Below are 27148 nucleotides of genomic sequence, written 5' to 3'. Positions count from 1 at the left end.
GTCAGGTGGTTTCTATCTTTATTATTTTCCATCCTTACAAATATGCTATTCACCTTTCTTCAGAATGAGGAAACTGAGGCTTAAAGAACTTGTATGTCTAGCCCTGCTTGGAAGAGTTGGTGGGCTGGGTTCAGAAGTCTATTCGAGACATGCATGAGACTGAACACAGCCTGTGTAAGGTTATCAGGACAGGTCTAGGTGGGGGTCTCAGGGGCTGAAGTTCCTGGGCAGAGAAGCAGTGCCATTGCGTATAGATCCAGATTGTGGGACAGTCCCGAGAAGTCCCCCATTCAGGATTCTATCACCAGAGAGCCTGACGTTTGCTTGGGTTAAAATGAGCTAATGGGCCTTCTCTGCTTCTCTCCAGCCAGAGTCTTCCTGGTCCCTCAACCATGTGACTTCTGACACTCCAGGCTAAATGTGACCACTGTGCCCTTGCTCGTGCTGTTCCCACTGCCCAGAATATTCCCCTCTTTTCTTTCCATGAGCAAAACCCCACACATTTTTCTGGTCAGCTCATGGCAGTGGCATTGGCCTTGGAAAGTTGCATCTAGATGTATCAGCTGAAACAGCTGTACAGTAGAGGAAGACAGACTGGGAGACTCTCAGGAAGCAATCAATAGATGCCGAGTTGGAAAAGATTTTTTCTTTCACCCAGCAACTATTTACTGAGCACCTACTATGTTCCAGGCACTGTGTGAGATGTTGTAGATAGAATGGTGAGCAAAACAAGACATGATCCCAGAACGATTTTGCATGTGTGTGTGTGTGTGTGTGTGTGTGTGTGTGTGTGTGATAAGATAGTATTTAAATGAACGTACAAAGATATACATACAAACGGGACTATGAGAATATATAACAGTAGTCCTGTTCTAGTCTGATGGGGGGCAGGTAGTCAGGGAAGGCTCCCTCTGAGGAAGCGCCCTTTGAATTGAAATGTGAAGGAAGAATAGGAGTTCTAGGTAAAGGGGAGCAGCAGAGAGTTCCATGCGAAGAGAATGGCATGTACAAAGGCCCTGCGCAGAGCTGGACCAGGGCTGCCCATCAGGTGTCCAGAAAAGTTTACTTATTTCCCCCTTGCCACTCTCCTTGGTCCTGAGACCTGTGATCCCTGCCCCGAAACCATGGAGCTTTAAGGCTGATTACTGGACTTCTCAGTTCTGGGAGTTAACCCCACTTCATTATCCCTCTCTGATAATTCTGCCTTTGGGATTTTCCTTTTCTCTGCATTTCCGATGCATTTGACTTGTTGGCAGATTGTTTCAGATTTGTGAAATGTCCAGTGGAAGAAAGATGAGCTTTGTTCCCAGGCATGTGTGGATTTAATTCCCAACCGTGTGGCCTCTGGCAAGTTTCTTATCTACCTCCCAGTCTTCTTTTTTTTTATCTATTCAATGGAAGTAATGCTCCATATCCTGTAAGGTAGTTTTAAGGATTAGATATACTATATGTAAGGTGTGTCTGTTTTGTTCACTGTATGTCCGCCACCCCACACAGTGCCTGGTATGTAGTAGCCACTCAAAAAATAGTTATTGAATGAACAAGAGGCTCAGGCACTGCGGACTGTGTGAAGAAGGTGTTCAAGGGGTAGGTGGTCTTTTCCTTCTTTATCACTGACACCATCTCCCCATCACACCTCAGTCAGGAACAATTCAGAATTGCCCTGGATTGGCTTTCCAATTCTGCCATTACCCACTTTGACCAAAGAGGGCAGCAGTTAGCATTCTTTACTTATTTATTATTTTAAAACAGTGGTTGGCCTCCTTAAAAGGCACTTGGATCTTATCTTCAGACATTCCTCCACACCCTCAGCGTTAGCTATCCCTGATAACTGTCTTGAGGCTTGAAGATCTATATCTGGCCTTGTTTATCCTCATACTTGGTTCTGCCTGAGTGCCCACTCCCTGAGTGCCTGGTTGTGAGCTGGTGGGGGGTTCTGAGTGAGCCTGGGCAGGGGAGCACCTGTTTTCAGTGAGACCCTCCGAGCTGTATCCACAATCTTTCCGGCCAAAGTTAGGAAGTTAAAGAGAGGAGGGAGAAACCTTGACTATTTTAAAAGCTACCCAAAGAGTGAGATCTAAACGTTCCAGGGGCTTCTTGGCATCTGCTCCGTATAATCCCCAGACAGAGCAGAGAGAGGACGATGCTGCTTGTTCAAAACACAACAAAGTCTCTTGCCCATCCCAGAGCATTCTGGGACCAGATTCACTGTCTGTCTGCAAAGATGCATCGCAGGTCTAGCATGCCAATGGGGGAGGTCCCTGGGCTTAACTGTGGTCTGGCCCCTCGGCCTGGCCTGGAGTCCCTCTGCTCTTTTAGCAAACAAAACCCCAATTAGCAGAAAAATAAAATACTATAGACAGCTCCTGAGATGTTGCCAGCTGTTCTGGTCTCACAAAATGACCTGACCTGAAAGCTCGGAGTTCTGAGAACCATTCGTCGGCCCGGTATTTTTCTGGGCACTGCTTCAAAGGGGCCATGGTTGAAGACCAGGCTGCTATTCTGGTGGCTTCTTGTGTGGGATGAAGTTTCCCATGGGCCCCTGGGGAGGGCTGGAGCACTCGGGGAGGGGGTTGTTCTGAGCATCCGTCGCCTGTGTGCCTGCATGACTATGAGCAGGTCGGCATCTCTGAAGCCTGGGTGGGATAGAACTTTCTAGAGGTTGGCGTGCACCCTGGACTCTGGGACACACTGGAGATGAGCCAGCCAAACACCCAAGGCAAAATCACTCTAAAAAGGTTAAGGGGCCTGAGAGGAGAGAGCATGTGTGTGGCGGGGGCCAGTGTGTGTAGGGGACAGGCATTCGTTAAACATTAACCTTGAAAATCTGAAACGGGACATGCAGTGAAGTGGGCCTGATGCAAAGTGGGGCAGGCAAAGCCTGGATTTGTTTCTAGGGTTTTCTTGAGGCTTTGGAGACCTACCCATTTGGGCACTGCCCTCAGAGAGTGGAAACTCACCTGAGAAATGACACTGTCACGTGTTAGAGCAAGACCAACTTACAAAGCTGGGCACCCTTCCCTACCTCTTGGCTTCCACCATCCTCTGCCCCTTGTCACACACTGTGCTTTCTGTCACTCTAATGGGGGTGGGGGTAGCCTCTCCAACCTCCAGGCCTTTGCCTCTGCGCCCTCCTCTACCTGAAGGCTGTTTCGTTCTCTTTCATTTGGCTGAGCTGTGGAGATTTCTCAGATCCTGGCTTTGGCAGGACGTCTTTTCCCAGCACCACATGGCCATGGCACCAGCCGGGCTGGATTCAGGACTGACCTACCTGGGGAGTGAGGACTGTTTTAGAAAGGAGATGGTGTTTCTGTGATCTGGGTTCTAAGAGGCCAGTAAGGCGACTGCCCAAAGTGTCCACCAAGTGTGATTGGAATCACTGAAGCTTTTGCTCTGCAATGAGTGGCCAGGATGGGAATGTTAACGCCCAGAGCACAGAAAGTGCCAAGCTTGGCTGGATGTGTCTACTGCATGCTCCTGTGACTCTCTGGACTATTACCACCTGTCTGTCTTCTTGTCTCAGAAGGTAGAAATAAGCTTCTTGAAGGTAGAGACCTTGACTGCCTCCTGACAGCTCAATTTCCAAGACATAGATAGCATAGGATCTGAGGCATGTAGTCACTTGAATGCTTCTGAATGAATAGTGAATGAGTGAGTGACATAATTCTTCCAAGTATCCATGATGCTTGGATACCACTGACCTCCTTCACAATGCTGCGCCTTGGGTTTCTCCTCCGTGGGTGGAGTCTGGGTACCGTCCTTCCAAAGGGACACGTTAACTGGGGCCTCCTGTAACAGCGCCCTATGACTCTCCTCTCTTTGGATGCGACTCTCTAGTATTTGGGGGTTGGGGTCCCATTTCAGCTTCTCAGACCACACTGTTACCTGCCTCTCTCTTCTTCTCTTAGGAACTAAGACTCCAAGAGCCTAAACGTGAAACTGTCTCTGTCTTCCTTTATCGTATTACCTTCGATTTCCTCCTGTAGCTTCCTTTCTCCTTCCCTCCCTCCCTCCCTTCCTTCCTTCCTTCCTTCCTTCCTTCCTTCCTTCCTTCAGCAAACGTTTTGGGAACCCCTGCCACATTCTAGGCACTGTGCCAGGTGCTGGAATCTTAGACACAGTCCCTTCCACCTAGTCACTCAGGCCAGTGAGTGACAAGGAACTGATCATTAAGCAAAAAAAATGTGCACGAATAAAGGAAGCTGAGCAGAAGGCAGGAGGGACTAGTGTGGCCTGCAGCAGGCAGAAGGCTTCCCGGAGGAGGTGGCATTTCAGCTGGGTGGGTCTCCCAGGAAGATAGACATGTGGGCATATGCCTGGAGAACAAGTCATCCTCACTGAGACAAGGGCCATCACAAGACAAGTCAGCGTAGTGGGGGCGCTGGAGGTTTTGGCGTGGTAGGACGTGACATGGAGAAGGTATCCAAAACATTGCTGAGCATTTCAGAATAATCCTCTAGGTGCCATGAAACCAAGGGAGGTTTGGGTGGGGATGTGGGTAGGGCTGTTGTTCCCATGTGTTTCTGGGAGGATGATGGGGTCTGTGAGAGGAAGACAACCTTTCCCACTGTCCGTGCTCCTGGCGTTAACTTCCCTCCCGCCCCTGCCCTTTGCAGAGCAAAAGCCTTAGCGATTCCAATCACACTTGTGGACACTTTGGGCAGTCGCCTTACTGGCCTCTTAGAAACCAGATCACAGAAATACCATCTCCCTTCTAAGACTGTTCTCACTCCCCAGGTACAGGAAGCAGGCAGTCCTGAGGCCTTTCATCCATCTCTTCCTCCCCTGTTGGCTGTGGCCACGGGAAGAAATCGAGGGTGGATGACTTTAAAAGCAGTTAGATTAGAAATGAAATGCATTAATCTCAAGTCTAGGCATATGCCTAGGTGGTCACTCTTAAATTTTATCTTGTAATAGTTTAAAATCGAGATCACCACTTAAAACATGAAAGCAGAGGGGAGATATTTTGCTTGTGTTCCTTTTGGGTAATCTCAGGGTTCCGGGCGACTTGACCTTTCTGGGCCTGTGCTCCCTTTGCTCCCCTCTCTGGGCCCCTTCGGTTCATTTTCATATACAACAGACGTCAGCAGGGCCCCTGCGTGTTTCCTGGGCTATTCAAGCAGAAACCCAGGGTGCTTACGAAGTGTGGGGAGCGGGGACTAGGAGCCCCTCTTCCCTCTTTGCCAGGAGGCCCCACACAGGGCATCCCCAGGACAGCTTTGCCTGGGGGACCCCAGAACACAAGGCAGGCACTGAGAAATAGGAGTCTCTGTGCAGAAAGTGGTTTTAATATCCTCCCGGTTTTAATAGCTTTCCCTGAGATGGAAACTTGGGTTGAAATGATTTGCAGCTCTCCAGATTTTTCTGAGTGTGTGTATATTTGGGTTTATTTTTAGCTGCAGGGGTTCATTTCTTGCCAAAAAAACCTGCTTAAATAAAACCAAGATTAATATTTTTACTTAGTGGAAAGAGTTCGTCAGGACAGGCTTTGAACTGGAGACTCCCTATCTTGATTGGAAGTGCATCTTAACTGTCTGGCTGTGGCTTTGACATCAACAAAAAGGGCCTTTGAAACTGACAGGAGAGAAATGCCCTCAGGGGACTAGGGTAAGATGTAGGAAGAGCCTATTTGTGAGACTTCTCTAAAGAGCATTCTTTCCTCACACAGGCTGCCCTCCCCGGTACCCCTCATGTTCTCTCTGACCATCTTCCTGGAAAGGCGGGGTCTGCCCTGGCTTTGCTCAGAGCCTGGCGGACTCTGCCTCATTCCCAGCTGCTTGCCTTAGCCCCTCCCCCAGGTCTGGTCCCGGCCTCTGCTTCCTCTGGATTCAGATAAAGCAAACTGAGTCTCTTCTCCAGGATGGACTAAGGCCCAGATCCACTGTCAGCTCCAGGAAGCTCGTGACACCCCTCCCCCTTGGACAGGCTTCATTCCTCTTTGTGCCATCTGGCCCTTTGTTCTTGCTCACAATTCCGTGTGCGCCATCCTTGAATGTCACTCACCTGTCTCCTTGCCTGTCTTTCTAAACTCTGGCTCCTGAGTTCCTCCGGTCCTCATTTATCTCTGTGTTCCTGTGAGCCTAGCACAATGCTCAAGAAACGATTGCTGAACAGATGTTTATCTGACCCTGTGAACCGAGAACTGCCATTATCCCCTCCTGATTAGGAAGGCTCAGGAGGGGATAATGCTCAATAAGGCTCAGGAAGACTTGATTATTTGCCAGAGTTACCCAGGGAGTTATTTTCAGTCTCTCTCTTTTTTTTAAATCACCCTTTGTGTGTGGCACTTTTAGCTTCATATTCAGCAAATACATATGTCTTCTGGTTGCTCAGGCTACAGCAGTCAGTAAAACAAAGAGCCTGCCCTCTTGCGAGGCTTACATTCTAGTGGGGAGAGCCAATCCATGGACAAACAAGTGTATGTGTAATATGTCAGATGGTGGTGAGTGCCATGGAGCACTACACTAAGGCCAGCCAGGAGATGGAGGGAATCTGGGGAGAGGGGGATCAGGGAAAGCCCCAGACCAGGTGATATTTGCAACAGGTAAGGGAGGGAGCCATGTGGCTACTGAAGGAAGAATGTTCCAGCAAGGGACTGCAAGGGCGAAGGCCCTGAGGTGTGTTTGGGATGATGGAGGAGTATGAGGAGGCTGGGATGCCGGACTGGAGCAGCTACCAATTTCTTCAGGTGGGGAAGGCAATGGGGGTCCAGGTGTGGGGGAGGGCCTTTCTCAGGAGCTCAGTTTGGGATGGGTTCAATTTGAGATGCCTTATTAAACTTCTAGTTGGGAACGTGGAGGAGATGTAGTCTCTTGGATATATAAGTTAAGGTCATGGGAGATCTGGGTTGCAGGTTGCAAAAATGTGGGAGCTGCCAGTTGTATGAACGGTAGGAAAGCCACAGGCTGGATGTAAGTAAGAGGAGGGTGACAGACATATCGCTGACCCTATGCGGCGCTGTGGATATTATGGTTGATCTTGATAAGAACTGTGTTGGAGGAGTGGGGGGAGAGGGGACTTAGGTCATCCCAAGAACTCTTCAGGGCTGGTTAACATCACCCCAATTTATAAACTGGGATAGGAATTGACTTGCCCAAGGTCACACAGTGACAGGACAGGTACTTCATCCAGGTCCCATGTGCTCCGGGCCTGTTCATTCTAGTGTATCATGGCCACTTCTCTAGGGCTTTTAAAAAATCTGAACTTTCAACTTCTGAGTTTTTGTAGAGAGACTCTGAGGTTTAGGGTTGTGGTGACACACATGCTGGGGACCAGAAGGATCCAGTTGGACAGGCCCCTCAGGTTTCTGTTCTTCACCTTTAGTTCCGAAGGTTCTTTTCTTAAACACGGACATGATCAAAGTGTCCCCAGAGAGGCAGCAGATAACTGAGGAAGATCTTGAAAAGGATCATTGGAGTGGATGCCAGAGATCTAGAGGATGAGGAAATGCTGCATCTCGGGTCCCTTACTATCTTCCCCTGATTGGCGCATTTCAGAATCTACAAGAAATCACAGGCAGCCGCCTGACAGTGTATATCATCTGTTTAGCGTCAGCATTACAAAGTGCTGTTTCACATATACATTGTCTCAGCTAATTAATCAGGCTAACCTCAGACTCCAGTGTTGTGAGAAACCTTAGGAGCACTGGGTTTTGTGGTTTCTAAGGTTTTTTTTGTATTTTTCCTTCTATGAAAGCCTTGGCGGGGAGCATAGTATGCTAAACAGATGATCTTCTTTTATATTCTAATGATGATTACTTGTATATTCTTATTACTAATCAGAGGGTTGTGTGTGTGTGAGAGACAGAAAGAGATTGAGGTAGTCAAGGGTATGTGGGGGCCACTGGGGGCTTATCAGGGGTTCCTTCCTCCTAGAGACCATTCCTCCTCTCTGATGCTTAGCAGAGCTGAGAGTGGGGGTGGGGAGGTAAAAAAAATTATGAACTATTTTGCAATCAGTATGAATTTCATGGAAAGGTTTTTAGGGAGTCCACTTTCCTGAAGGTCCCACTCATTTTTCTCTTGGGATACGAAACTGCCCTCAGGGTACCTGATGCTCTTTTCCACAGTTGGAAAACGGGGACAATAATAGCCACCTCATAGGGTTACTGTGAGGATGGAGTGAGATGTCATGTACGCACGGTCTGGCACATAGGAGAGATTTAATAAGCGGTAGTTGTTGTTACCAACGTGTTCTAGTTCCTTCCTTCTCCCCTAGACTTCCTGATATGGTGCAATGAAATGCAAGGAGCTGATGGTTAATTAGCAGGTGGGCCGCTGAAGGAGCAAGGGAGCCTAGCTCTGCCCTCCACGGACAGGCTGAAATGCACGGTGCACAGGATCAGTGGGCTGAGCCAGATGGGTTATGGGCCTGCCTTGCTGTGGGGTCTCTTATTGTCTTTGCCATGAGCACTCTGTCCTCAGAAAGGACCATTTCCTTGCCATCCTGTGAGGATGACAACTGGAAAATAAACATCAAGCGATTATTAGACAAGCTGGATTACAGGCATCCTTCCTTCCTTGTTTCTGGTGTGCTTCCACGGGAGTGGGGATCATTCTAACACTAAAGACTCCTCCTCCCTCCAAGTCTAAGCCTAAAAAGACAAGCGAGCCTATGGTCCAGGCTTTTCTGCCTACCTAGATCCTACCTGCTGGGGTCCAGTCACAAGGACCACCCCTTTTCCCGGGGTTGACACTAATGGTGACTTCAGCTTTTGGAGAAATTCACTCTACCTGCTGTCCAGGTGTGCCTTATTTGTCATGGCTGTCTTCCTAAAAACCATACTTTGAACCAGCAACATCATTCTACAGGGCCTTTGGAGAGACAAGAAGGGGGCAGTGGGAGTATCTCACCCACTAGATGGCTGAATCTACTCCTGCATCATGGAGAAGATCTGCACTGCTCTCAACAGGATGCCAAGATGGGCAGAATCCAGGCTAAAGTTGGTTTACATTAATTCAGTTAAGGAATCCTTGATCCAACAAGCAGCCAAAGTCCAACCATGAGTTCAGAGTAGAAAAGTCTGGATTTGATTGAAGATGGTTGGCTGGGAGGTGGAAAGAGAGGGTGAGGGGCAGGGGCCAGCTTGCGAGTGTCTTGTCCCTCTCTGAATAGGCAGATGAACAGCAGATGTGCACACGTGGGCACCCCAGTAAGCTGTGCTGGAAGCTGAATCCTGATTGCCACTGGACTTGGTTTTTGTTCAAAACTCATGCTGCATTACTATGGATGGAGGTGTGGGCAGGCAGCACACAATCATCTTTCTGGAAGAGATGGCCTTGTTCTCTGTTTTTGCAAGCTCTTAATAGCCCTCCCCCAAAAATTATTAAAGAAAGGTAATCCTATAGCGATATACCTTTACATCTGAATCCTCAGGTGTATGATGTGTTTAAGAGGGCCCACAAATATTTACCGATCTATGTGACCAGTGACATAAGCACACATAACTTTGTCAGTTTCTTCTTACCTACTTTTAAGTTAAAATACTCTTTACTCTGTTTCCTTTTGAGCACAATGCCCCTGGAAGCCCAGATTCCCTTCTTAGGAGCATGGGAGGCTTCGAGACTGAGATTCAGGCTGTACTCCTTCCTGTTCTTCAACTGGTGCTCTGTACCTTGGCAATCAGCCCTCCAGCCATGGACTTTTAAACCCTGTCTTCCTGCTAGACCTCACTCTGTGGAGGTAGGAAAGGGGACTTCGATTTCTTGTTGTCACCCTCACCAGCACCCAACCCCATTTCTCAGACACGAACCCAGTTCACACCCATGTTGGCTTGGCTGCTGGAGGGCATGGGGCAGACAGTGTGGGCCACTGTCCAGCATGAAGAGGAATAAAGAGAAGCAGTGTCAGCCAGCCCATCTGTACAGCTGGCTTCTAGCCGCCACATCAAGGTGGCGGGAATGGCCCAACATGCTGCCAGCTGCCAGTTTGGAAACTGTCTCCTGTTGTACTTGGAGCACCACCTGCCCATACCCACCCTGTCCACTGTGGCCCCCAGGCCGGCACATGCCTTGGAAGCCCCCCGAGTGCCAAAAAGGAAAGTACAAAATAGCCCACATTTGAATTGCAGAGGAGAAACTGAAGCAAATAAAGACATATTAATTCAAAGACCAAATAGGCGGATTTGGGGTTGGCCAGCAATTTTACTTTGGAAGGACTCTGTGAATCTATTTAGGAGAGCAGAATGTTATTTAATTTTAGCGCAGTTTTGTTTTTTGCAAGGAAGATACCGGTGTGGCCTCTATGCCAGGCCATCTCGGCCTCAGGCTTTCTGGACCATGTCCACGGGATCCCGTTTGGTCCTGGTAGCCTGCCCTTGGGTTACACGTGGGCAATGAGATGGGACAGATGTCTGTGATGAAGTAGGTGCCCCAGGCGCTTCTGTTCTGACCAGCTCACGTGTGCTCCCCCATCTCTCTCTGAAATTCTGCAAGGCCAGAGTATATTGATACGTTTCCTTTTCTTCCTATCCTAAGGCAAACCCCTAGGCCTTAGCATATAGAGCACGTTAGAAACCTAAAGATACTCTAAGAGGGACGAATAATGGTAAAACTCACAATAGTGGTGGCAGTATTAATAACAGTGACAGAAGGCACGTGGGGCCCGGCTGGGCCACTGTTCTCAGTACTTGTTAATTAACCCTCAGGGCGACTTTACGAGGTACTGTAATCATCGTTTTCATTTTAGAGATTAGGAAATGAAGGCACAGGGAGATTTTGTAACTTCCCTGAGGTCACACAGTGCCAGTGCTGGGATTTGAACCCAGGTAGTCAGGCTCCAGAGCCCAGGCTTTTCAATGCCACCTATGCCATGTTTCTGCTCCACTAGTAATAAGTACATCACTTGTTAGCCACGGGAGGGGCACTAGGCCAAGACAATCAAAGAGATTTAGGAGGAAAGAACTACAGGGACATGGGGTTTTGCCTGAGGCCACATGGTGATAGTGGAACTCAAACTCAGATGTGACTTCCTGTCTACAAACACTCACGCTTTTCACACAACTATTCTCAGATGAAAAGGTTCCAAGCTCAGGCCATTTCAGGGGAAGGAAGGAATTGGCTCGCTGTATGTGCATAGGTTTCCAGAAGAACCTAGGTTTATGGGACAGGTCTGCTTATGACATGTGATGTCTAAATGAAGTCAAGCCATTTTTTTGAGCCAGGAAAGGGTAGATGTTGCTATTTAAAGGACTTTTTTGCTATTTTCCTCCCTAAGCAAAGACTCATTCCCTTGTTCACCTTCTGTGTTAATAAAGCAGCAGAAGATGGAGCCAAATCAATTCAGGAAGAGTCAATAGAAAAGTCCTGGCAGATATACGTTCTGCCCAATAGTTAAGCTGTTACAACCTGCCTATGGGAGTTAACGGAGAGGAAATAGTCCCTGGGCCTCTGGGAGGATGGCTTCCTGCCGAGGATGCTGCTATGAAGTTAGACACAGAGGTGCAGGCAGAATCTTGAGGGAGCCCAGCCTGGGATCTTGCCAACCTCTCGTTTTTACAGCAGACTTGGAAACAGCCCCTCTCCTCCTCCCAATTTGAGCTGTCTCAGCAAAATTGCTAACTTTGCCAGTAAGCTCCGTGTTTGCCATCCTGGCAAGAAGGTCTGGAGGGGCTGTTAATTCAGATGAGTCCTGACTTCATGTCTGACTGGGAAAGTAGGATCCAAGCTCACTTGGGAAGGAACAGGACAGAATCCAGTTGGGATCGGGGAATTTGGTTCCTAGTAAAGAATTTTTTATGAGGTTAAAGTCAATGAATTGAGAAACATGGTGGGACATGCAGAAATGGGGAAGGATAACAGAGCGACCAGAAAGGGCAGGGGGTATATGTGTGTGTGTGTGTGTGTGTGTGTGTGTGTGTGTGTCGGCTATACATGCAAAATCTATTCCATTCTGGTCAAGGTTTTAGCATGACAGGATGTAGACCCCCTTGATGGAGACTCTCTGCCCCTATGGCTGCTCCCCCTCCCCACACTTTTGTTACTGCTTCTTGTTAGTAGATGACTTTTTCTTTGATTGAGCCAGTGAACGTGATTTCTATGCAATTTCTGAATTCTGTCCTCTGGTTTTATATATCTCTGAAGATAGCTATTGAGTGCTTCTTTTTCACAAAAAGTGAAAAAGAGATAACTCCATCTTATCTGTAATCTCAAAGTCAAGCCCTCTCTTCTCTATGTCCCCACTCAGTGTAGCAATGCCTCTCTCCCAGCCTTCATCACACTGGGTCTAATTATTTTTATATTCATAGTCGACTAATATTTACTAAGAAACTCCTTTCTCCCAGACACTGTAGTGAGAAATTTCATAGGCTCTTTCGTTTAATCCTTATTCCAATTCCCTGACATAGGTGAAGTTATGCCCTCTTTACAGATGAGAAACTTGAGGCTCACAAGGAGGAAGTGGCTTCACTTCTCTGTCATTTTGTATAATGCAGATGCTAATATTGTCCTTGTCAGGTGATTGTGAAAATAAATAAGTGATATGTACTATTGCACACAGTAGGTAGGTATACCGTGGGAGCTGTTTTTCTGGTAACAGTCCTTCTGTGGTCAGCCCATTCCATTTTTGGCAGTGGTGATAATAATGATGATATTAGCATTTATATAATGTACACTATGTCCAAGACACAGTGCCAAGAGTTTCACATGCATTATCTTGCCTAATTCTTTTAATTCAGGTAGTTGGTGCCATTATTATCCTGGTTTTATTACAAGAGGAAATTGGAGCGCAGAAACAAAGTTACTTGCCCACTGTCATAGCAGCTGTAAACAGCCGAGCTGGGATTGGAACAGTTCACTTGGCTCCTGGGCCACACTCCCAACCACTCCCTCCTCCACCACACCCTCAATGAGGCTGTCCCACAGCCTTTGCCATCAGAATACTGACTGGGGCATGAAGGGAGGCTGGGGTGCATAATAACTCTGCGGATGTGTCAGGACATGGTAAATTTATACACGCAAAGGAGGAGCACCAAATGAGGCTCAGGAAGGGGTTCTGGCAGAAAGACAGTAGGCCTGATAGACCATGGGCAATGGAGGGAGAGCAAGAAGCTCTAACAGGTGAAGGAGATTTTAGAGTAGGGTGAAACCACAGAGTCCAGAGACCTGCCGGGGATGAATGCGGCTTAGAGATTTCCAGGGCTGGCAATTGTGAACATTTGGAGTAATCACTAGAATGATGACTGCCTCCCCTTCTTCCCTCCCCACCCCCAGTGTCTCTCATCTGAATTCTTCCTCTGATAAACACAGTTATCTATTCTAGTTGGCTCAAAGGTGAGAAAGCCATGCTAGGCACCCTGGGGGCCGGATATCCACTCCAAGATGTGGTTTCTGATGTAATTCAGGCCTCCCTAACCTCCTCCCTGTCTCTGTCTTGCCTTTTTCTGCAGTGATCCGGGCCAGAGTGGTGGGGAAGAAGCTGGTGAAGGAAGGGCCCTTTGGCACGTTGGTCTACACCATCAAGCAGATGAAGGTGAGTGACAGCAGCCGGTTCCAGGAGGGTTTCTGGTTTTTTGTTGTTTTTTCCCCCTCAAAGAGGCCTAGCCAGTGGTTTGGAACCAAAGTGTGTGTTTGCTCAGTGTCTGAGCCCCAGCCCCAACCCTTCCGCCCTGCTGGAGAGGATGTTGCTGAGGCAGCAGCAAGGGATGGGAGGGACGTGGGGGGAATGGTGGCTGCTTCATCCCATAGCCAGAACAGGTGGAGTCCCTCGGAGGCAATTATTAAGAGTCTGGGCTCTGGAACCAGACAGTAGACAACCTTGTTACCTGGTAGCTCTGAGACCTTTGCCAAGTCACTGCCCCTCTTCGCCTCAGTCTTCTCATATATAAAACAAGGGAGTTGGACTAGGTTGTCTGGTGGGCTCTTTCAAGCTCTGACTTTTAGAGTTTCCACAATGCCTATAGGTCTTGTATAGCCACTGAGGTTGCAACTTAGCCCTTGAATCTTTACACTGAACTTGCGCTAATCACAGAAACCTCACCCTGAGATAGGAACTGTACCCTCGTTGCCTGTTTTCCCAGCTTTAATTGTCATCTTGCATCTCTACTAGTTAGCACCATTTACTGAGCACATTCACATACTAAACATAGTCTGGAGCATGTTACCACTGTGAAGCACATCAGAGAAGTCCGCTTGAAAACAAGAGCATCAGATCCAAAACCCAGAGAACCTGCTTCCTGGTCTTGGCCCTGCTCCTAAAGAGCTGCGTACATTGGAATCACCCCCTTTCCTGGGCCTTGGTTTTGCCATCTAACAGTGTGGGGGTTGGGCTTGGTGCCCCTGAGAGCCCTCTGGCTCAGACATTTCAGGGTTCTAAGTGCCCTGGGATACTGGCCGTGTTACTTCTAAGTGGGAGCTGCTCTAGGTGCCGGAAGGGAATACTTAGGTTTGCCTCAGCACAGAGGGTGTGGGATTCACTCTGAATAATTTGGCGGCTGGTCCATCACCCCACCTTCGTGAGTACCTCCCTATGTGCAGTGCTGTGTGCTAAGAGCTGGGGAGGCCACTCCAAGATAGGGTTCCTGCATTTAGGGACTACAGTCAGGTGGGGAGAGAAGACATGGGTGCCTGACTCATCAGAAGTCCGAGATGGGTGCACTCAGGTCCAAGTGAACTCCCAGCCCCCTTACTCATTGCTCATATTTGCATCCCCAGCAATTAGGCAGGACCTGTCATGCAACAGGGACTTGGTGAATGCTTATCCATCTAATGCGAAAATGGGGGTGAGACCCCATTGACCTGGACTCCCTAGAGGAGACAAGCCTTGACGCCAGGCGGGGAATGAGTGCAGGGAGTGACACAGCCCACTGGTACCCATCCATCCCAGAGGCCGACCTGCAGGCCTCACTCTTCCTGCATCCTGAGGCCTGAGGTTAGATATCCTAAGTTTGGAGAACCTGTTGCTTTGGATTCAGTTTTGGAAATGTCCACAGCCTTCTGATTATGTAACGTCCAGAGTCAGCCCTGGCCCGTTGCCCTTGGCTGCCCAAGCTTGGTCATGGGACCAGCTTATGTCTTCAGATGGCCATGGGTAGAGAACAGTAGGCAGAGGGGGGCACCAATAAGAGCACAAAACAACCCCAAAACCCGCTGTGCAACCCCTGGCAGCTGGCGAGTGAATGCCAAAGTATATTAGACAAAAGCAGAGGTTTAGGAAGCACATTTTCCGCCTGTTCTGGAATAATCCTTCACTTTTGAGACACTCTGTGCTCAGCAGAGAGCTTTGAGGATGAGAACTGGGAGGCAGTGGTTCCTAAGTTTGTCTAGCTGCCCTCCTTCCTCCAGGGCTTGGACACCAGGATGGTCAGAGGCCCTTTCCGTGGGCACAATGTCCTATTTCCCCTCACTGGTGCTGTACCAGCCACTGGGGGAGGGTGGGAGTGTTTAGAGGCCAAATAACATTGTTCACCCATCAGCTTCAGAGCACACACACCCGTTCCCAGGATGCTGTCCATCTCACCCAGGTCCATGGAGTCAGAGTGCTGGACCTTAGAAATAAAATTTCTCATTTTACTTCTGACAGAGGCTCAAAGGGGAAGTGACTTGCTCAGAGTCGTGCATTTAATTAAATACAGATCTGGTTCTCTAGCTGAGGCGTCAGGATTCCTCTCAATCCTGTGTGTTATTTACGACTCCCCAAATCTCCCTGCCATCTTACTTTGATCATTATCCACTATCTCTAATGCCTTTTATTAACTCTCCTACCTTTTATCCCTCCTACCGGCCCAATAATAGATAACCCATAGAACTGGTCATGGCCCTTCTATCCATGGAGGCCACTGGATTCTGCTGGTCTGCAGGTACCAGTGTGCTAATCAGAGAAGATGCAGGGTATAGGAGTAGACCACCCAACCCCTGCCCCCACCACCTTCCCTCTCCCCTCGTCCCCACTCTATCTGTGCTTAGCACTGTGCTTCCAGCTATAAAGATAATATTTTTATAATGACTAGAAGATTCTGGACAAGTAACATTTATTGAGCATTTGCTATATTCTGCTAAGCCTTTGCATGGCTCAATCCTCACAATAACCCTATGAAACAGATACACATTGTCAAGGTCACGTAACTAGAAAGTGGCAACCCAGAGCCAAACGATAGTCTTTGCCTACAAAGAGATTACAGAGCAGTGGAGCAGCAGGCTCATGCATCATTCCTGCCCACTTTGGGGACTACCCCCACCCCATCTGTACCTTGTTCCCTCAGGGACTAAAAAGAGGTTAGCTTGATTGAGTTTGTGAGTTTGTCCTGTGGCAGTGTAGCTCTTGACTTGCATCTGTCCTGCAAAGGGTGTATCAAAAAAACTCTTTGTAGGAGGGAAGGGGGAGAGGTGAGAGAGGCGAGCCTGCAAGAGTTTTGGCACAGGTCCCTGGGGCGCTTTGTTCTAGCGGATTAGAGCGTCTCCCCAGAGAGCGAGATGGAGTAAGCAAGGGCTCCTTTAGAGCAGGACTAAAGGAACTCCGAGAACGTGAGAATTCAAGACTGACCTCTCTCTTCATTCTCAGAGTTCCCCCCAACCCCCCAAAAAAACTTCTCACCCAGATGAAAGAAAGGCAGACCCTCTCCCATATGCTAATTCCACAGCCTCTGGACCATCTCTCAGGCACATCTTGAGTGTGCAGAGACCCACAGGTGTGTGGTGGGGAGGAGGGTGTTAGAATGTTGAGGGTGCTCATTACAAACCCAAACTTGGAGATTAGCTGGAGCTGAGCCACCGGGCTGTGGTACAATAGTGGAAGTTTCCAGAATTGGCTGCTCTAATCTTTGGGGACCTTATCTCCTATCAGGACCACAAAGAAAGCAGTCTGCTCTGCCAGGAGCTGTAGTTTGTGCAGTAGACACATGCTTTTAGGCCAGCTGCAGGAGACAGCACGTGGGGGACACTTTGTCCCAGATGGCCCTGGGAGGGTCCCATGGGGAGGTCTGCTGGTCATGTGCTGTGCATGTCCTGACTCTGGCAGGATAGATCTGATGGGCAATTGGAATGCTTGGCCCCCAGGGACTTCCTTCCTTCAGTGGTTTGTCTAATCAAATGAGCAATAGCAGGATCTCGCCTTTGAAGCTCCAGCTGGAAGCCTCTCCAACACTCCCGCTCCAGCACACAGGGAACCCTCTCCTCCTCCCACTGCCTGTGACTCTTTATGCTCTGGGTCTCTCTTAAGCCCTCGGCAGAGACCGGCTCCATTCTCATGAGCTCTGCTTCCCCAGCTATACAGCCCTTCTATATGGTGGAGAAAGGCCACCACTTGGCATCTCAGTCGATGAATAGCTGCAAAACTCAGTTGCTTGGTATGTCAATGAGTTTGAGATATAAAGCTGCAGGCAGCACAGTGCTGATCTTCGGAAGGCGTGCCAGAAATTTCTGACACAATGGTGACATTTTATGCTGTCCATGTAGAGTGAAGAACAGACATTCTATATAAAATATGTGAATTCCCTCAGATTCAGAAACTTCTTTCTCAACTTATCTGTCCCTTCACCTCAAAGGAAGCAAATTTCTTAGAACTTTGTGTGGATATTCCCAAGATAGGAGGCCCAGGGACTTGAGAGTCCACACACACACACACACACACACACACACACACACACACACAAATATTATTCAGCCTTAAACAAGAAGGAAATGTCATTCGTGACAAGAGGACGAACCTAAAAGACATGCTAAGTCAAATAAGCCAGACGCAGAAAGACAAACACTGCATGATCTCACTTTTATGTGGATTCTAAAAATGTCAAACTCTTAGAAGCAGAGACTAGAATGGTGGTTACCAGGGACAGGGAGGAGCGGGGACGTGGGGAGATGTCGGTCAGGGTACAAAGTTGCAGTTATGCAGGATGAATACGTTCTAGAGATCTAATGTGCAGTGTGCTGACTATAGTTAATGATACTGTACTGTAGACTAGAGTAGATCTTAAGTGATCTCACCACGCACAAAAGTAACTATATGAGGTGAGAGATATGTTAACTAGCTTGATTTTCGTAATTACTTCACAATGTACACACATATCAAAACATCATGTTGTATATCTTAAATTGATACACTTTTTAGTTGTCGATCATACTTCAGTAAAGCTGGGGGAGAAAAAGAACAGCCCTCTCATATCTGCAGTTCCAAACCAGCTTTAATGATTTCCACTAAGATGAGTTTGGGGAAAGACACACTCATTACTAACTGGTTTTGAGCTAACCTTTACTGAATGTTGTGCACCAACATTCATTTAATTCTCAAAAGCACCTTACAAAGTAAGTGCTTTGCCCCATTTTACAGATGAAGAAACAGTAGTTTTCTAAGTGGCTAATAAATGGCAGAGACAATATTCAGACTCAGTCTGTCTCCTCACTGCACTGGTTAGATTAGATCACCTTTAACATCCTTTTCCAAGTCTGAGAGTCTCTTAAATTTGTCAAACCAATTCTAGGTCTCTATGACAATTCTAGGTCTACAGATCACATGACACTTTAGGGTCAATATTTAGGTCAGGATAGGATTATTAGAAAGAAGAGACAACAAAAAGACAATAACTCTGCCTTTATCAGACATTAACCATATTGTTATTTTCAGAATTCACCCTACAAGGCGGCACTGAGTTTGTCAGACCCAGTCATTCGTAATGTGTCATAATTTGGACTCTGTGTGCTAGTGCCAGAAGCTGTGTTAAAATAAGGGTTCCTATAAATTCAAAAGTAGCAGTGATGCCAAGCTGATTTTGATCAGTCAAGTTCTTACTGACCAGTTGAAGTTACTGGACTCTACACAGGCGCTTGGTTCTCACCCACGAAGTAGAGATGAGATGAAGAGGAAAGACTGACAGAGAAGGAAACAAGGCTCCAACAGGCTGAGTCCGAAAGACCTAGGGCAATACTGAGTCTAAACATTTGCCGAAAACTCAAGGATCACCCACACCAAAATGAGAAGGTGCTGGGCTCAGAAGCGAGTGTGTGAGATGTTCAAAAGCCGCACTTGATGGCATGCACACAGCAGCCCTCGTGAGCATGGTTCTTGTTAAAGCCAGAGAGGCACCATCCATCACTGGTTGGGGGAGGGGGGATTTGACACACCCCTGCTCCCTGTGGCATAATTGAAAACTGAGTGTGGACAGCACTTCTCACAGCGCTTGGCTGTGTTTCCTCGTTCAGTGGCGAGTCTCATAAGAGAAATGGGTTAAGAAGCGGGGCTAGGTAAATTAAAACCATGTGCATTGATGGTTGCTCCCCTTTAAAAGGCAGAGGCTCCCAAACTCTGTCGCTCCTCGTGGACCACCTACCCCTGCCAGTCAGTCGCCACTTAAAAGAAGACTAAGAAAAAAATAGTCCATTAGACCAAACGGGAGTCACTTAGATGAGACACCAATGAGGTGATGTCTGGCTTTTTATTAATTACCATAAGTAAATTAATAATGCATGCCAAGAGCTGAAGTGGAGACATTGTCCTATTGTACACCATTGAGATAAGCCCAGAAGCCACCAGCAGTCCAGGGCTTGTGGACTCTGAGAACTGGAGGGATAATGGGACTGGGTGACACCCCTACCAGCTCACCCTGTTAACAGAGTTGTCTGGACAGACCTATGTGATGCTCATGGACTTGACCTGGCATCACCAAGTGGGTTCAGCCTCCATTATATTCATACTAGTGGCTCTGAGAGCAGGCTGATAAAGGAGGCACAGTAGTCATAAATGGCAATTGCCTGCATCAGAGGCCCTTGGGCATGAATTTGTGAGGCTGCAGTAGGAAACATCATAAGATAATGGTAAAGAGCATGGACTCCGGGTCAAATTTCCCTGTGGATCCCTGCCATTTAACAACCACATAGCCTTCATCAAGTCATTAGCCTGCCTGGGCCTCAGGCTCTTCATCTATAAAATGGGCATAAGTTCCTGCCTCATAGAGCTGTCATATGTTAATATTAGAGTAGAATTTCTCAACCTTGGTACTACTGACATTGGGGCCAGATAATTCCTTGCTGTGGGGGCTGTCTTGTGCATCACAGGATATTTAGCAGCATCCCTGGCCTCTATGCACAGATGCCAGTAGCAACCCCTCTCACCACCTCCCATTTGCAACAACCGAAAACATTTCTTGGGGTGGGGATAAAACTGCCTCCAGTTGAGAACTATTGTATCAGATGTGGTAGATAAAAATGCCCAAATATTAGCAATTTCATAACTTTAAAGTGTTTAGTTAACAATCTAGGAGAATTGAACAGATTTATATGCTTTATCTGGGGTAAAAGAACCCAATGCTTTCATCTGATGCTCAGAAGAATAAAAGCATGGAGAACCCCTGGCCTGAGTTCAATTTTCGCCACCCAAAGAGCTTTTACAGAGAGTCCTCCTCTGTAAAGTGGGTATAATGACACCTGCCTCCTAGAGTTCTTGTGCGGTTACAGTGAGGAGAATGTGAGAATGCTTTTATATACTGGAAAATGTCGCAAAGATGTCATGAGAATGCTGGCTGGCTGCCTTCTCGGAGCTCCGGTCCCGAGGTTGGAGAGGTAGGCAGGACCCCTTCCACAGCACGTTTGTCTTTAGATTTCTATAAAGGTATTGGAGTTTGAGAAAAGTGTCTCTAGAGGAGAGTATTATGGAAAGTTTCTCTGGGAAAACACCAGTGATGGCTCAGTCAAGAGGAGACGAGGTGGCCTTATCTGGAGCGAAGGACCTGGGGTGCATAGGCTGGTGACCAGCCGCACGATGGCCAGTTAGGGGAATCAGATTTCAAACCATAGACCCAATGACAGCATGCTTTCTGAGCCCTGGTCTCCCTCTCACGACATTCCTTCTTGCCCACAGATGTACCGAGGCTTTACCAAGATGCCCCACGTGCAGTACATCCACACGGAAGCTTCTGAAAGTCTCTGTGGCGTTAAGCTGGAGGTCAACAAGTACCAGTACCTGCTGACAGGTAACAGCTAACTCTAGCATCTAGGCCAGGGTTTGGTCAAGGTCCACTTCAGGATAGAGAAGGAGTGGTTGACTTGGAAGTGTCCTGAGAACATTTGCCATTGCCCAGTGACTTGTCAGGAGTACCTAGTCTTGAGTCCATCTTGCGGAGCCAGTGTTGAGAGCTTAAGGCTCCTACGCTGAGGCTGAGTTTTTGTCTCAGCCTCACCACTGAGCCTGTGGAAGAATTTTCTAGTTCTTGCAGTCTCTTGGCTCTACTATAAATTAAGAGAGACTGCCACTACCTTTTCTTCTTCACCTCACAGTCAACCTACTAGGTCTGTCTTTGAAAGTCACCCGCCTTTAGGTAGTCAGTACAGGAAAAGAAATAACAAAACCAGAAACCATTGATATAGGAAGTAAAGAGTTGGTCTCTAGTCCCAGCTCTGATGTGTCATGGTTTGAGACCTTCTGCAAATCACTTAACCTCTCTAAGTTCATTTTCCCATCTGGAAAATGAGGATACAGTTCATCTTAAAATGTGTTAGGGAGGATGAAATAAAATCACAGGGGTGAAATGTACTTAGCACAGCACCTGACCTAAGGTGGGTGCTCAGTAGGTGTGAATTTTTTCCCTTCTGACAAAACAACTCTCCCCTTTCCATCCTCTGTCCTCCAGGGCGCATCTACGATGGGAAGGTGTACACAGGACTGTGCAACTTCGTGGAGCGGTGGGACCAGCTCACCATCTCCCAGCGCAAGGGGCTGAACTATCGGTATCACCTGGGTTGTAACTGCAAGGTAAGCTAGGCAGGCAGGGGAGGTGCTGGCTCACAGCCCCAGAAATATCAGCTCCTGCTGGCCTGGGAAGGGAGTGAGTGTGGGGCCAGGGCAGAGGGGCAGGTCTGAGCAGGGGGGTGGTGAGGAATGTTGTCCCCTGGGCCGAGTCACAAAAAAGGCGAGGGAAGAATGCCTTTCTGCTGCTGCTGGGACACAAGTGTTCTTCAGTGTCCCTGGGCCCTCCCGCAGCTCAAGTTGGTGGCAGGTATAGGATCCTTACACTGGCAGACAGGGTCCTTACACTGCTGCTACACCAAGTAGTCCCATTGGCGGCCCCCACCCCAGGTGGAAAAGCTGATGTAGGACTACTGATAACACCTGCTGCAGAAAGTGACTCTTCAGTGAGGCCCGACTCCTTGACCCAAGGCACACAGTCTTCCCCCTGTAGGAGGGAGTCGGGCTGTTCTCTCACTTGATTCTGACAACAACTCTGTGCAATTTTAATTACTATAACCCCCATTTTGTAGATGAGTGAATAGAGGCTCAGAGGCCTTAAGTAAGTAGCCCTAGTCTATAAATCTCGTTTCCAGCCTAGAGCAGCTGGACTCCAAAGTTTATGCTTTAACCTTTCTTATTCCTCAACTCCCTACAACAGCTGAGATCTTTCATCCTTGCCTGTTACTATTTGAGAGGAAAAGCTCTCTCGAATGTCTGATTCTCCCACTTTCTGGATGTGTGACCTGGCACAAGTGACTTAACCTATCTGAGCCTCTATTTCCTTATCTGTAAAGGGGAGGTATATCTGTTATGAAAATTAAAGAGAATAACATAGCAGCACTTAGCAGAATGTCTGGCACACAGTAGTTGCTCAGTAAGCATTAGCGAGTATTACTCACGTTACTTTCACTAAAAGACTCATGGGGCTGGGCCCCACCTGCAGGGGTCCCAGGTTCTGAATCCAGACTTGGACAAGCCTAAGGCCCAGGTCCACCATGGCAGATCTACTAACCAACCGATGGCTGTTGTCTAATTGCAGATCAAGTCCTGCTACTACCTGCCTTGCTTTGTGAGCTCCAAGAATGAGTGTCTCTGGACCGACATGCTCTCCAATTTCGGCTACCCCGGCTACCAGTCCAAACACTATGCCTGCATCCGGCAGAAGGGTGGCTACTGCAGCTGGTACCGAGGATGGGCCCCCCCGGACAAAAGCATCATCAATGCCACAGACCCCTGAACACCAGACCCTGCCCCACCTCCCTCCCTCCCTCCCCACTGAGCTTCCCTTGGGACACTAACTCTTCCCAGATGACAACAATGAAATTAGTGCCTGTTTTCTCGCAAATTTAGCACTTCGAACACTTAAAGTCTATGCTGTCCTATGGTGTTTATTTGGAAACATCCTCCCGGCCCCCTACCCCCACCCCCTTTTGGGTTTCGACATCACCCATTTGCATCCGGGAATTTTTGGTGCCGTGCCAGAGAGAATGAGGAATGGACACTCCTCTCCTTCGTGATAACATAATCTATATTTTTTTAGGAAAACGAAAATCAAAAAACTACCCCATTTGGGCATTGTAGTACCTACCCCTCTTTCCTCTTCCCCACCTCGTTATCACCCAGACCCTCCTCCCTTTGCCCTTCTTCTCCTCCCCAGTCCTTAAAAGACACAGACAAGGAAGCTGCTGAAAAGCCAACTGTTTCAGAATCAGTCAAGGGCAGCAAGCAGACAGACTCAAGGTATGCAGAAGATCTAACACAACGAGGAGATGCTAATGCATGTCCCAACCAGACCATGTCTGTCTGTGTCTGCATGTAGGAGTGTGAGAGGGAAGGAAGAAACTTTAAGAGAGGGTCTGAGATGATGTAGCACACACACAATTCCCCCAGCCCAGTGATGCTTGGGTTGACCAGATGTTCCTGAGTCTGCAGCAAGCAGCCAGGCCAGAATAACAGAACTTTCTTAATTGACGAAGACTTAAACATCTGCCTGAGGTCAGGAGGCAATTTGCCTGCCTTGTACAAGAGCTCAGGTGAAAGACTGAGATGAATGTCTTTCCTTTCCCTGCCTCCCACACTATTTCCTCCTGGAAAACTCTTTGGTAGATTTGGCCAGGAGCTTGCCTTTATGTAAATTGGAGAAATACACACACCGTACACTATCCACAGATATAGCCAAGTAGACTTGGGTAGAGAATACTATTTCCAAAGTAGTGTTTAGCTCACCTAGGGGGATGTGTTTGTACACACATTTGCATATACCCACACGGGGACATAAGCTGATATTTTTACAGGACACAGAATTCTGTTCAATGCTGTTAAATACGCCAATAGTTTATCTCTTCTATTTTGTTGTTGCTTGTTTGAAGAAAATCATGACATTCCAAGTTGACTTTTTTTTTTTCATTTTAATTAAAATTTGAGATTCTGAACACCCTCAGCATTCCTCTAACTGGGGTCATCTGACCTTTGTCCCTCTCCTTTTCTCCTGCTTCATGTTTGGGGCCTTCATATAACTGCTTTACTGGCGTGGCTCAGTTAGGAGATGAGAGTTAGTGTGGGTCAGGGGCCTGGGCACAGGAGGGAAAGCTGCGGATTGGCCTGCCAAGGCTAAACGGCCACCTTTACTGGGTTTGGGGACAGCTTGCTCCTCTTACTCCAGTGCACTAGTGGGTGAATGCCACCTGCTGAGGTCGTTACCTCAAGGATTTAAGTTGGTGGTCACAGGGGAAGCCTGACTCTGCAAGCAGCTGTAGGGATTTTGTTGTTGGTTTTGTTCTGAAATAAAACTATAATATAAATTCTCCAATTAAATAAAATTATTTTAAGTTTTAGTGCTGAAAATGAGATGCTGAGAGTAGACAGTAATGTGTGTTTTACAGAATTGGGGATGGTAGGATGGTGACATTTAACATGATTGCTCTCTTTTTTCAGATTATGGGTATTTTTCCTCTATTAGCATTTGTATCTTCAGTTCATTCCGCTTTAGGAAACAGAGCTGCCAATTAAAACAGGAGAACAAAAAGAGGCAGACAACACATTGTAATGTCTTGCACGCACACGCGAATGCCCAGGCAGGGTGTTTGGCAGAACCCCGGAGCAGGAAGACAGTACAGGCATCAGTTTCCTTGGGATCGATTTCATTACCTTGTACCTTTCACCTGTGGTCATAACATTCGGCATGTGGGAAAGAGGAGGCGTCGCCTTCTCGATGGGGCAGTGTGAGCAGAGGGAGCTGAGGTCAGCAGGCTAGTGGCTTTTAAGGGGTGAGGCCCCAGACTTGGTGTTTTAAATTTTTCTTTATTTTAACCTCAAAGTGTTACAAGGTGGAACCCCTGATCCAACCCCCACAAGTGCCCTTCCACAATCAGACATCGGCCTCTCCTCCATGAGGCATCTGACCATTCTTGGTCCCTGGCAGGGTCACCTCCATTCACATAGGAGGGACTTGGGGTGAGGCCTAAGCATGAGTCACCTGATGTTGTCCTGCAGACAGGTCGGCAGAACCACAGTCCCATCTGCCAGGCCCTGGCGAGGAGAACAGCAGGTCCCGGGCAAAGAAGTTTCCTTTGCAGAGCGATGTTGTCAGAGGGTGGGTTTGGAGCTTTCTATAAGCTATAGCTTTGTTTATTTCACCTGTTCACTTACTGTATAATTTAAAGTCATTTATGTAGCTGAGACACTTCTGTATTTCAATCATATCGTGAACGTTTTATTTTGCTAAATCTTATGTCATGTGTAGGCTATAATATGTGTACATTGTGTTTAAGAGAAAAAAAAAAAGAAACCCACATGCCGCCATTTTCCTGAATCAAATTCTACAGTGGAATGGAGGGTAAATACTTCTATTGTGCAGGCAGCTAGACTGGTGAATTGGGGAAACTAGAAGGAATTAGCACTTGAGACTCCTCCAGCCTCTGCTCTGTCGGCATCCCAGTGCTTTCTGGAGTAAGAAGGAGGAGGGAAAAATAGCAAGTACATCCATGTCCTTGCTCTGTACCAACTGGCCCTGGGCAGGCTGCTGGGAATTCTCTTTCTTTTTTCCCCATAGTCCCTTTGCCCATCCAATAAGGAAGCCATGATTTCTCCGAAAAATCCTGGGCCATGAGAGCTGTAATTCCAGGATCCCTTGGCCTTCCCTGGCCATCTCTTCTGCTTCCCCATCCAGGAAGCGCTATGCCCAGGCTCTGCCTCTCAGGCCAGTGCTCCGTCTGGCGGAAGTAGATAATTCTGGGAGACTCCTGTGCTTCACCCTCACCCAGCCCCAGACCCATATGATGGTCAAGCTACAGCCCACAAGCACCATTTTTCATATCACGGTTCTTGAGCAATTCAAGAAATAAATGATTGATTGGAACAGCTCTATCTCAGAGACACCAAGAGAGACAATACTTAATCCTTGACGATCGTCAATATGGATTACCCTAAAATGACACCCAAGTGTTTGGCTTCTGGCTGCCTAAAGTAAAAAATATCAATAAATGGTTTTATGCAAGAAAAATTTTGAATATCTGATGGCTAAAGCAAAACAAAACGTGGGCATGTAGGAGAGGTGGATATCAACAGCCTCCGAACGGGCTCTTGGGAGGTGTGAGGAGGGGAAGAACTTAGAGACCAGTTCGTACTCTGAAGGAGAGGGGCTTAGATCCTCCCACACCCCACCTTCTCCCTTAGCCAGTCTGCTGTCCTGAGACCCAGAAGTGATGGAGAGAAACCAACCAGAGAAAACCCTGTCTAGAAGGAATGTATTTGTTGCTAAATTTTGTAGCACTGTTTACAGTTTTCCTCCATGTTATTTATGAATTTTATATTCCGTGAATGTATATTGTCTTGTAATGTTGCATAATGTTCACTTTTTATAGTGTGTCCTTTATTCTAAACAGTAAAGTGGTTTTATTTCTATCACGTACCTGCAGTCTCTCGCCTCTTTGTGTCCTGACCACCATTGGGGGTTCTACAGATAGTAGAGGGCCTTGGAAGCTGCTCAGTCCTGCCTGCCCTGGCTCCAGACCCCTGCATGCGTCCCTCTCTCCACTCCTGCAGCTTGGCTCCACTCTGCCCCAGTCCTTTACCAGGCAGGAGGGATTTCAGGAGAGGCATCGTAGATTTCCTCCTGGCTGCTAATCCAGCCCTGAGGTCCTTGCTCCCTGATTCTATGGCCAGAGTTCTCCACAGTGCTACGGAATCTGGGTCTTTATCTAATTACCTATGAGTGGTATAGATGTTCTCAGACTGGAGCCCTGACTTTGGCTTTCCCTGTTTTCTTCCCAAGAATCTCAACCAAGTGGAAGTGGGGGAAGGCTGCAAACAGCAGTCCTTGATGCCGAATGCCTGCCTGAAGTTCTGAGTGTGGCTCAGCCTAGTGGGGAATGCCAGCAACTTAAGAGGCCTCATTGCAGCTGGCAAGGCCCTCCCAGAGCTCATAGTTAGGGATGTCACCCTGAATGGGCCGAGTTGGCTGTAGACCCTCCAATTTTCATTCTATTGTTGACAACATTCT

The 27148-nt window shown here is 47.8% G+C and overlaps 2 protein-coding genes across 3 annotated transcripts in view; one reads left to right on the top strand and one right to left on the bottom strand.

The window, feature by feature from the left end:
- The window catches only part of TIMP3 (TIMP metallopeptidase inhibitor 3), a 55598-nt gene extending 29041 nt beyond the window's left edge, over positions 1–26557 (top strand). Inside the window, exons 2-5 of the mRNA XM_006914503.2 lie at positions 13385–13467; positions 20782–20893; positions 21551–21672; positions 22688–26557. Of these exons, the coding sequence (XP_006914565.1) occupies positions 13385–13467; positions 20782–20893; positions 21551–21672; positions 22688–22885 (515 nt within the window). The 3' untranslated portion in view covers positions 22886–26557. The remainder of the gene's footprint in view (positions 1–13384; positions 13468–20781; positions 20894–21550; positions 21673–22687) is intronic.
- SYN3 (synapsin III) overlaps positions 1–27148 on the bottom strand; it is a 420224-nt gene that overhangs the window by 249336 nt on the left and 143740 nt on the right. The gene's annotated exons all lie outside the window — the stretch shown is intronic.

Source organism: Pteropus alecto, unplaced genomic scaffold (genome assembly GCF_000325575.1).
Source record: "Pteropus alecto unplaced genomic scaffold, ASM32557v1 scaffold94, whole genome shotgun sequence".
Taxonomy (NCBI): Eukaryota; Metazoa; Chordata; class Mammalia; order Chiroptera; family Pteropodidae; genus Pteropus; species Pteropus alecto.
This window is presented reverse-complemented; position numbering and strand designations above follow the sequence as displayed.